This window comes from Caretta caretta, chromosome 16 (genome assembly GCF_965140235.1).
Source record: "Caretta caretta isolate rCarCar2 chromosome 16, rCarCar1.hap1, whole genome shotgun sequence".
NCBI classification, from domain to species: Eukaryota; Metazoa; Chordata; order Testudines; family Cheloniidae; genus Caretta; species Caretta caretta.
The window spans coordinates 18,198,192-18,210,200 of record NC_134221.1 but is presented as its reverse complement, the minus strand read 5'-3'; the positions used below and the strand labels follow the sequence as shown (position 1 = coordinate 18,210,200).

At 47.3% G+C, this 12,009-nt stretch overlaps 1 protein-coding gene across 5 annotated transcripts in view; it reads right to left on the bottom strand.

Moving 5' to 3' along the window:
• The window catches only part of RXRA (retinoid X receptor alpha), a 228,856-nt gene that overhangs the window by 34,468 nt on the left and 182,379 nt on the right, over nucleotides 1-12,009 (bottom strand). For 4 of the 5 annotated variants that reach the window (XM_048823159.2, XM_075120337.1, XM_075120339.1 and 1 more), the window contains exons 5-6: nucleotides 10,756-10,812; nucleotides 2,097-2,266 (exon numbers count right to left, since the gene is read on the bottom strand). In XM_048823159.2, the coding sequence (XP_048679116.1) occupies nucleotides 2,097-2,266; nucleotides 10,756-10,812 (227 nt within the window). The remainder of the gene's footprint in view (nucleotides 1-2,096; nucleotides 2,267-10,755; nucleotides 10,813-12,009) is intronic. The other variant, XM_048823160.2, reaches the window with a different exon arrangement.

Below are 12,009 nucleotides of genomic sequence, written 5' to 3'. Positions count from 1 at the left end.
GTAAAGTTTTCCAAACCTACCCCACTTAGTTTGGGTCTGCCCCACTAGCATGCGGTCATGAATCTTCTTCTTTTTTTGACAGTTTAAACTTTGACTCTCTTCCCCAAGAGGAGAAATTAATTAAAAAACAAAAAACTAAACATGTTTCCCCAGCTAAAGGGCAGCCTGTGTTCTCTATTAGGAAACAGAAGAACATTGCTAGACTGGCTCAAGTAGATGGTTTATATACAATATATGCATAGATTATAAGAAAAAAATATAGTAATCTCTGCCCTTTCCCCCCCCCCCCAACTATTAGCTGCTTTCTGAGCGTTCACCCTCCACCCTATCTTATCCCGCAGTTTTTTATTCTCTGAAGTGCCCAGTGTCACTTGAGTCAGAATCAAACTCTCAAATCCTTAACAAGATTAAGCAAAATGATTAACACCACATAGTGCATAAACATAACTCTCAGTGTTGCCAGCTCTCATGATTGCACCACAAGCCTCACAATACTTGATGTGGTTCTTAATGCTCCAGATGCTGGAGTCATGGCAGTACACGAAAAGCTCAGCTTTCATTTAAAACAGCACCCTAGTTTGTAGCCCTGATAATTACAGAGAAAAGTTGGAAACATGTGACCCAAGTTTACTTTAAAGGCTTAAAAAAATACACCCCCCGCCCCATTTATTAGTTTACTTTAAAAAAATCATATGATTGTGGGGGCCTGATGCATGACTTTTGAATGTTTGGCAGTGGGAGGAACATAACTACAATGCATTATAGCAAAGATCTCTAAATGCTAATAATCAGAAATCTCCCTATGAGCTTTACTGCATAGAAATGTAAGAAACCTATACTTCCCACCCCACCACCAGCAAGACTGTGAAGAGTTAGGACCATTTGGACTTTATAAGGCCCTTATCCCCTCCCCCAAGGAAAAACTCATTCAGGCCAGGTAGTTCCATTTTTGTTTTTATATATCAAGCCATTCTATAGGGCTGCCCTTTTCACAAGTGAAGCTGCAAACTCAATATGCATGACTGATATCGGCTCAAACAACATGGGCAAAAAAGTAAAATGACAACAACTGTTTCTCCCCTCCCTCCAACCAGTTGTTTCTACTTAAGAGACTTCCCAGTCCTCCAGCACCCCAGTGTTCCCCTGGTTAAAACCAAGGGAAGGGTTTTGGGGTGGAGTCACTAGCCACACCCACTGAGCCTGATGCATTATAAATTTGCTCAAACTGCATGGTGACCTCCCCTAATATGGCAGCTATTCTCAGAGGAGCAGGAGTTCATAGACAATAAGGCCTGAGTTGTTATAGCTGAGAACAACCACCTAAATGAGAAAAACAAATGCTCTCTATAAATCAGGGCTCTTTAATGGGGGTGGTGGGACCATGTGTGGGTTATTTATGGGGCATCTGCTGTTCAAAAAGGGTCCCACTAGAGTCCACACCTTTCGAAGGGGCTGAACCACAACTCTGGATCCAAACACCTCAGAACACTGAGTGGGTTTAAAGTCCAAGCCCTCATCCATATATATACAGTATATATAAATTTTACAGTGGATCCAAATAATCCTCAAATTTGTGGTGTTTAAAAACATACAGCAATATTTTTGCACTTTAGTGATAAAGGGTGTGTTTATAGGGTTCCTTTCATTGCAAGTTTTTCAAGGCAAGGCTTTTACTCCATTGTTTATACAGCATGCAGTAGAACAAGCTGTGTTCCCACAATACAGATCATTTCTATGTACGCTCCTAACCGCACTTCATCACTAGCACTTGAGCACCTCACAGACATGCAATGGTTTTTTCATCACTACACCTCTAGGAGGAAGGGAAGTGTTATTCCCATTTTATAGATGGGGAAACTGAGGCACAGGGCAATCAAACATCTTATCCAAGGTCACACAGATAGGTGTGGCAGAGCTGGGACTAGAACACAGCTCTCCTGCGGTCCCAGTGCCCAAGGCCCCCCTTTCCCCTTAACCATGCTTGTCTGTATAGTCATGCAGTGACAGCATTCAAGGCCTTACCACCGATTCACTCCATTGCATTCCCACAAATGGGATGGCATTAGCGCACAGGGGAAAGGGGCAGGCGTCCTTACCGAGCTAGGAGTCAAGCCCATATTTGCCTCAATGTATGTCTCTGTCTTTGGCTCCACTGCGAGTTCAGCTTCCAGGATCTTCTCCACGGGCATGTCCTCATTGGCGCTACTTGTTGACTCCACCTCGTTCTCATTTCGGTCCTTCCCTCGCTGCCTCTCCTCCTGCACAGCTGCAGACACAAACAGGGAAGAAGGGAGGCACCGTAAGTCTGTGGTTCGCAGCTCTGGGATGGGGAGTTAAAATATTGAGATTTGGGGAGCTGTGAGGATCGCTAGGCTTCAGAATCGAAAGGAACTTTGACCTATGGTAGCACAAGCATCTGCTGGCATGTAGGAAGCCTGGGTTCGCTTTGACTTAACCCTTTCACTGGCATGGCCAGTGGGGACTCCGACCTCTGGAACCCAACTGAGGAACAAAGCAAGCATTAGTTCTGAGAGGAGTTGCAGTACAGTTCTCGTGGCCCAAGAACAGAGCTGGACTGGGCATGTGCATCTCTGCAGACGAGTTTGGGAGTAGAACCTAAAGAGATTTCTCCAGATCCCGCCCCCCAAATTTGTCCTTGACCAAAGTTTGGGCAGCTGCAAAGAACCCCTCTCTTGGAAAGAAATGCTAAAAGGTTAAGGAACTTGCAGTAAAGAGCTAAGGAGGGGGCTGGACACAGGTGATGCAGCTGAAGGGAATGGATCAGTGCTGGGATAGGGAGAGGAAAGGGGGCGGCTGGGTGGCAGGATGGGGCAATCCTGAAGAAAAGAAAGAAGATAATAATTGTAAAGTGTGAGTCCAGATAGCCCAACCATTTCTGGAGGCTGTTCAGGCTGAATTTCCAAAGAGGTCACGCAGGGTTTTTCAGCTACTTGATTTCCACTGCCTTTGATGGCCGCCACCAGGCCATTATTACCTAGAGGCGTCAGCTGAGATTAGGGCCCAGTCATGCTAGATGCTGTACGTGCACTAAGTAAGAGACAACTCCTGCCCCATACTGCTGAGCATCTAAATAGACAAGACAGACACACAAAGGAAGCGTTATTCCCATTTTACTGCCGGGGCACTGAGTCAGGGAGAGAGAAAGTGACTTGCCTAAGGCTACACAGGAAGTCAGTGGCAGAACTAGGAACTGAGCCCTAGCCTCCTGAATCCCAGCACTTGTGCCTTCACCTCAAGACAGTCCTTCTCCTCACTTGTGTCTTTGAAGACTGGCCACCTCGACACTGAGAGGGAGTTTCTTTCTGCACCTGAGTCCCTTCCGTGTTGTCCAGGGCTTTGACGTCATGTGTTAAGACAAGCAAAACACGCAGCCTAAGAAACCCTCCCACCCATCCAGCTTGGTCCAGTCTCACCTGAATTCCATCCCCATCTTGCCACGTGTCTGCTCTGCTTTGAACATCCTTGTCCCTCTAGAACCTGGCATTAGAAGCGACAATGAGTCACCAATATTTTAAAAAGCATAGAAGGGCAAAAAAAACCCCATTCACTCCCTTGTGACATTTGGAGGGGGAAAGAAACCAAGTGAGAACTGGAGATTAAAAGATGGCTGATCGGAACCTTACAGTGCACTATCCAGCCCTGAGTCACACACAAACACTGAGGAAAGGGAATGCCTCCCGAGTTGTCCACACCACATCCAGGGAACGCAACAGATCTGGAAAGCAAACCCTTTAATTATATGGGAAAAGCCACTGCAAAAGCCCTTGTTTTCCAGGCCTCCCTACCTGGCTGTCATCCCAAGACGCCAGCAGGAAAGTGCCCGAGCAGCCACCAGACCTCCCACAGATCAAGAAAGAAAGGCCTTTTGCAAGGGGATTCCTAGGGAATGCAGAGCGTGCCAACCCTTCCTCCCCTCTGAGGCAGTAACACTGCCAGCCACGTGGCACTGTCTACCAGTATGTGGAGACGGGGGGCATAACTGCAATACGCATTCCCAGTTTGCTGCCCGGAGGTATCGGCACAGTCCTATAGTCTCTGTCTCCAGAGAGCTGGCTTCCCCACGCCTCTCTTGGACCATAACATGTTCATTTGCCAAGACAACATAAGATGCCACATACTTTACTGAAAGATGCTTCTTCCCTTGAGAGAGGTATGGCCTAGTCGTCTAAATTCAGGTCTGGGAGACAGGATCCTCCTATGTTCTGGTTCTTACTCTGACACTGATTCCCTCTGGGACCAAGGGCTTATCACTTAACCTTTTTGCCTCAGTTCCCCAAATCTATGCCATGAGGATAATCTTACCTATCTCACAAGGATGACAGGCCTGTGACTTAGCTAAAGTCTGAAAAAGTGCTCTGAAGAAGAAAAATACTGTATAAGTGGGTTATTATTGATTATTATCATTCACGCTAGTCCCCATTTAAATGTAGCACACACCGTTTTAATGGCAATAACCTAGGAAAGCAGCACATTATGGAGCTAATTGCATTAGCTGATCTTTCCAAATACAAAATCAAGCTTTAGAAATGGAAAAGAGCCAATAGACATCTCATTCATCCACTCCCTAGAACAGAATTGTTTCCTGCAGTACATTCTAGCCCAGTGCTTTTCAAGCTATTTGATGTGGGGGACCGGCATTTTTTTTTCCAGTGTACGCACAGACCGGCAGCTGATGGCTCGCGGACAACCACTTTGAGTAGCACTGATCTAGCCCATTCTAGTCCAGAATGACTCCAGCCATGGAGTGTCCATTGCTTGCCATGAGGAACAACCGCATCATTTCACCCAGCTCTTTGCTCAATATTGAAAGAAGCTCAGTAATGCAGAGAAAACACTATTAGCAGCTATCCTAATCCATTATCTCTTTGCTGGATGAAGCTGATTATGTGACACTAATGGGAAGTAACAGGACACAGAGATTGTTCCATTGAAATCGGCACAGTACGTAACACAATAAAGCTTTTAAATCAGATTATCAGGTAAACTGGCTCCATGCCACGTGGCAACATAAAACAACAAAAAATATGGGAAATTCAAACACATGCTAAAAGATTACACAACAGAATATGGCAATCGTGTTAGTCTTAAACTCATCCTCTATATCTAGATCATGCAAATGCTTTTCAATTTTATCGTTAGCCTCCAGTCTTAAACTGTAGTGTAGTGTTGTCACTCTGCTGTTAAACAGCAATCACATTCCACCCCAGAGGTGGATGCACCTCTGTGGAGGGCAAAGTGATTCTTGTACATAGATATATATGTAACTACATATCTCTATAGTGTCTAAAGTGCTTTGGGATCCTTCGAGATAAAAGGTGCTATGTAAAAATAAGTACTTAGTTTTGCAAACTGAGCTAAAGTTTTGTACTGTGTTTGCTACATCTCTAAAGGCACAATGCAACATCTGCTAAGTGGGGAGTCAGAACCTGATATTCGGCTGTTCTAAAGCAGCATAGATCCAATTGATCTTACATTAGCCTAGGATCTGGCCCTGGTCTGACTTGAATTTTTCTATTTACTTTTATAGGCTGACATTAGACCCTGAATCTCCCTGTTACTGGGGGACGGAGGTGCCTCTCTCGCTCTCAACTGTCATAAGCCTAGAACTTTATTGCTCATAATGTCAACCTTTCATTCAATCTCACAGATGCGGCCCCCTTCACTGGAACTCCTTTGGGCATGTTACAGGAGATAAATTGGCTACAAATGACGCTGAGCAAGCCAAAAACCCAATTTAAAAACTTACAACAGAGGCAGCCCTGAGCAAATGGGATTTTAACAATGACTTAAGCTACAAAGATCTAATATACAATAGCAGCGAGTTCCGAAGAAAGAGTGCAGACAACAAGTCCTTGCTCTGAAAGTAACAATTACCAAGGGAACAGGCTAAATTCTCCCTCATCAGGAGTTTTTACATTGACTGGAAGTCATTCTAAAATAAACACACTAGTTCAACCACAGGTTATTGGGCCCAATGAAAGAGTCACTGGGTGACTTTCTATGACCTCAAGAGGTCTGACTGGATGATCACAGTGGTCCCTTCTGACCTTAGATTTATGAATCCTGACCCAAAGGAAACCCACTGAAATGCCCTCAGGTATGAGAAGCTGTATGCGGGTATGGAGAGAGCAGATCTTACAGAACATGATGGGACAGGGAGACACCTGAATAGGCTTTGCTAGTGAAGAAAGTGAATCTGGCTGATGATATAAATGATAGACAACAGATGGAACAGACACAGAGAAGCCAGAGAGAGGGAGAGATTATATAAGTATTGTTGTTATTACGGATCACTGCTGAAAAGCACTACACCAAAAAGTTTGTTCCACAGGCAGTCTGTGCTTATGGCTGGTGGAAAGCCGACTCTCAATTCTGCTCAACCCAAGTCTAAACCCTTGAGGCAGGCTTGCTCTGGCCCAGCAGAACCTGGTTAGCAGAAGCAGGTAGCACGGTGTCATCAAATGCCCCCGGTCCAAAATGAAAACAGAAACCATGCATTAAATTCCCAGTGAGGAAACTTGCTTATTTGCCGGTTCAGAGCTTCCAGGGTCACAAGGCGTGACGGGGTAGCATAATCTGTTTTGTGGTCTGTTTTAAAGAGAGGGAGTTCCCCGATATCAGAATATGGTTTTCCCCCACCTCTTCTGACATGGGTACCTCCTCCTCTCTCCTTTCCAACCACAGCTTCTCACACACACACACACACACAAACACACACCCCATCGCTTGTAAGCTCTTCCTTCCATCCGCTCCTCTTACCAACCACGTGAAAACTAAAGGTCTGACAACAATGAAAAGCGATAGCTACGATTTTCCATCATCACCGAATTCTACCTCCCTCCGCAGCGAGGATGAAACGCATCACGCATGTGGGTGCAAATCTGGACGAAGTCACAAAGGAAAACTAGCACAACAGTCTCATTCCAGTCTTTAGTGGATTCTTGCCCATATCAGAAAGTTCTGCCCAATGAACAGTCTCTACTCAAGAGAAGCCCAGGGCTAGAATAACACGCATCTGGATTCACTTCCAACACTTTGTTTTTTAACCATTATGCTACTAGGCAATTGAGTGACAAGTCTTGTGGGTAAATGTTTGGATTTATAGGAGATTTCTCTTTCCCCTGTCACCATGAATTCTGATGGGCCACAGAATGCAAAACCGTGATGCCACAGGTTTGAGACATGCTGAACCTGCGGGGGGAAGAGGCGGTAACATACAAGAATGGGGGGGGGGGGGAATTAGATCATTTAACAAGGAGGTCATGGGCCTGAAACCAGGAAAGTGAAAACTTATCTTAGACATTCAGGAAAACATTCTGATTGTGGGGGCACTTCAGGAAGGGGGTACCTCACTAAGGGAGATCACTCAGGAGACAAGACAGAGCACTAGTGCGGAGGGAGGCCAGATCATACAGAACTAGGCCAGAGCAGCAGGTGAGCTCTTTAGAAAGGGAGATTTGAGGCCACCTTCATTGGTACACTCAAGTGATGCAAAACAGCTGTCAACTTGGTTTCATCAGCCACTAAAGCCGAGTTTGCAGATGGGTCCTGTCAGTGGGGCAGTGCAAAGCGGATGGAACGTATCAGTGAATTTACCCCCCCTGTTTTCATGCAAGCGTCCCCCAGGGACACACCGCATGCTGAAGCGATGGGATATGCAAACACAAAGTGGGGGTTGGAGCCTGAATGGTTTCCAAAGATGACTGCGAAAGCAGCGATTGCTCTGGAAAGGTTTGGGATTGTGTGTCCATGCTGGATTTCACATCTCATGCACATTTGCACCCCTGAGGGGCGGACAGAATGAAGCAGAAGCCATGCCATCCTAAACATGAGGCAAGGTTTTCCACGTAACCAGATTGATACATGGCCTGGGTTCTCCCCTCCAGGTGCACGTTCGCTCCCATCGCTGGGGCACTCCAAAAAACGAAACAATCAAATCACAGCACATGTACCTCCCTCCCAGTTCAATGCACCACCTGCAGCTGTTAGTTTTACAACATCACACTTCCGGATGAGGGATCTCTGCAGCAGAAGCTGCTCCTGTGCCCCAGACTGGGAAGCCAACTTTCTTGTAAGGCCTCAGAGCATCAGCACTTCACGGAGACAGTGGCGGCAGCCACAGCAGTGGGCTGAAGCTCAAATTGGACAGCCCCTTAACAACCATTCCAGCCCCATCCCTGTGGCCACAAAAGCATTCTAGCAGAATCCGTGGAGCACTCCTGCAGAGAGGAGCTGTGCGTGTCACAGAACAATGCTCCCTGCAAGCGCCTGCCTTGTATGACAGCATGCAGTCATTGCAGGGGGCAGGGCATAGTTGGTGGTGGGATCTGCTGCCATGCAGCTCTGCCCATGCTCTCCCCGACATAGCTGGCTTCAGAGCTGCAGCAGATGCTGCAGTCACTCCTTGCCCTGCAAGTGAGTGAGGCAATTCCTCTCACTTTCCTCCATCCTGCAACACTGCCTGGCCTCTCAGGCTCTGTGCTGGGCTCAGGGCATGCTCCTAAGGAGCAGTCCCGCAGCTCTGGAACCTTGCAGTGCCCCACCATGGGCGAAAGGCAGATGTGCGCTGAGCTATGAAGCAGTGACCGGACCGCTCTGCTGCACACGGAATAATTAGCTCATCCTCCCAAGCTGTGTTATCGACTGGAGAGCTATTCCCTATTGATTCAGCACCGGATGTTAAAGCCCCACGTGGCCTGTCTGAGAACGTGTTAGCAAGTGATATCCCCGAGCCCCGAGTATGGAAATCAGTTAAGCACGCTCATTAGAAATGCCACAGGGTCCATTTTTTTTTAGGTCAGCATTGCCAACAAAAAACAAACAAACAAACAAACAGAACCAATCAAAGGAGACTTGTACGCAGTGTGAAGGAAACGGAACTGATTAAACATGGGCACTAGTGCCCCAGTGACCCAAAGGACGCTCTTCATACCATCACTGTTCTGAACGTCCAGAGGAGAGACCAGGCAATGGGCTGCTATTTGCAGACAGACAAGGGGTATTGCTGTTTTCCTCTCACGGATGCATTTTTAACTACTGTTGAGAACATGCTTGGGGTGTCTGCTGCATATAGGTCACAGCAGGGAGATGACAGAGCAGCAAGTACTCGGCAGCTCCTTGAGTGGTGTTCTGTGTGGAGCAGAGCCTAAGCCCCTCCGACCTTTTGTGTATGAACGTAGTGCAGCTGCAAGGTGCTGGCCTATCTGGTGACTGGGCTTGGTGGGCGGAGCCTACCAGAACGAAAGGCCGCCCCCTCAATTGCGGGAGGGGCCACAGAAACCAGATATCAGCATAAAGAATGACCAAACGGCAACGGAAGGCAGGGTCAAAGGAAGGAACCAGAAGGCAACACCGAGCAAAAAAACCCCAGACAACGGCTGCTGTTGCAAGGAGGCCAAGGACTCAGTGGATGCTTCCCAGAGGATCCCTGCTTGGACGCAGGCATGGACAAGAGACTGGAATGCCAGGGGCTGGATCAACACTCCTGTCAGCCAAAGTCCTCAGTTTATCCACCCTAATGGGCAGTGCAGACTTCCCAATATCGTCTCAGTCTGGACCTCTGCGGATGGGAGATGAGCTCTGCCTCCATGGCCCATTCATACTGTAGCTTCTCAGCTGAGACTGCCAACGGCTAAGCTACTAGCAGCCAGGATATTTGTGACGCGTAGGCTCTACGCTGAGGCCCACAAATGCGTCTCACGCAGGATGCCAACAGCCGCCGGACGGAGGACGACTTTTAGACCCTGCCACAGAGATCTGCACTTTTTGTAGGTTTGGTGCTTGTTTTTTAAGACAAAAATGATCATCACTGACAATAAAGAGGATTCGGCATCTCTAGATGTGCCCTGGCGAAGACAAATTACAGCTATAAAATGATGACTAGTTACACAAGCGTGCAGTGTTGCTGCAGCCAGGTGGGTCCCAGGATATTAGAGAGACCAAGTGCGTGAGGTAATATGCCTATGCTTCAGAATTTCAAGGAGAAGGTGAGAGGTAGAGAGAGGGAGAAACAGAATTTGCACTTTGCAAGGAGCAAGCAAACCTGATGAAGGGACTGGGTTTAACCCTTCAGTCCCAGGCTTCCTTAATGCAGACACCTCTACTCCACCAGCTCTTCCTTGCTTCCTTTTCCCTCTCCATCCTGGAACCCCAAGCTCTTTCCAGCGGAGATCTCTACAGTATGTTCATCTGCCGCTATTCAGCCATGGGCGAGAATCCTTCCCCCTCCCCCACGTGCCTGGAGAAACCTAACCAGAGCTGACCCTTGTCCACAGGAGAGAGATGTTCTAAACGAAACGTGTGTGTTTGGAAAGAGGGGGGGATCCATTTGTTTTTTTACGTGCAGAGAACACAATGGGGTGGGTTGAACTGGGGGGGACTAGGAGGTAGCTGGGAGGGAAAGCTGAGGATACAGATGGATCTGCTGGTTTTGGGAGTCAAGCAGATGGACTGCTTATTATCATGCAATCTGGGAGAAGGGTGCCAGGGACAAGTTCTTTAGTGGCTGTCAGAGAAGCCCTAGTCATGTAGACTTGGGATACTGTTGCTGAATCTGTTCCCTACTCCCGCCTGGCCTAGGGGCTAATCACAGGGGAAAAGGCACTGCCTGCTGACAGAGTACATGGAGCAGTTTGCAATTAGATTTTGGCGCTGGCTGTTTTAACTCTAGATATATAGATATATAAACTTGGTAGCTGCATGGCAGCTTGTCTGGTAATATTGAAATGGGAATACCTTGTTCTTCTTGGCTTCCCAGAAGTCTTGTGGGCCGGGATGGATGGTGCTCCATCCCTGTAACAGAATAAAATTTAGAAACAAAAATCATTATATCGTTTGGTGGTCGCTGCTTTTTTTTTTTTATGCTGGTTTTGTCTTTCCTTTATTTACACATAGTTGCAAAGATTTTGGCTTGGTTTTGTCATTTCAAAAAGGGGTCCCTCTCTACAAGGGGTGGGAGGGTGTTCCCTCCACAGGACACTATACAATGACGTTAAGGGACGGCTCTCTCAAAGTGTGTTAGTTGTGTAGGGAAGGCCTCATGAGATTATAACCCTACTGTCCTCTCTCCTAGGAATGTGACTCTCTCAAGGAGGCAAAGGGCATGGGTGGCCTGGATCCTAGCACTTCTTAGTATTTTCTCAATGCAGCTGCAGGATGCCTGTCTCAGCAGACTGTGCAACTTCTGTACATCTTGATAAAGGAATAGTGTGGGAACCAAAACTCCGGGTCAGAACACTACTGATACCAGCTCCAGACTTCATGGCTAGTCCTGTCTCTATGATGGGGCTGAAACCAACCTTAGAGGTGAACCCCCTGAACCTGGGGAGGGTGCAGATTCTGATACAGACGTTGCATTTCAGGCCCTTCTACTGTACACAGCACATCCAGCTCACACCCTGGATGACCCAGAGCAATCCTTCATGGTTTTTCAGGGTACAGTGGCGACAACCCAACATCCCAAAGGAACACCACGGCGCAGCAGCATGTGACTATGTCAGCACAACTGGAACGGGAATCGTGTGGGGAACTGCAACAATACTGCATGGCAAACTGGAAAAAGAATTCTCAGCGCCAGAGGGGCTAGTTTTGTGCCTCTCTCCCCTACATCACATGTGAGAGGTGAAAGACAAGACAGTGTGGATTGGGCGCTGGCCTGGAATTCATGAAACCTGGGTTCTGTTCTGGACTCTGACCTGCTGTGTGAAATTGGCCACAATTTCTGGTCCTCGACTTCCCCCTCTGTCTAGTCTGTCTTTCATGTTTAGATCGTAACTTCTCAGTGTCAAAGACTATCCAGTGCTGTCTGTCTATCCAGTCGGAATCTGATCTCAGTTGGCCCGTCTAGCCTTTACTGTAATAAAAACAGTAATTATGAGCAAGGGGCTGCAGAACATTGCCCTTTCCCCTCTGCACAAAGCTACTGCTGATCAGAGCGGGGAAGGATTCAACCAGACAAGCTGGGTCTGGAATCAGCAGATACCCTGTTTC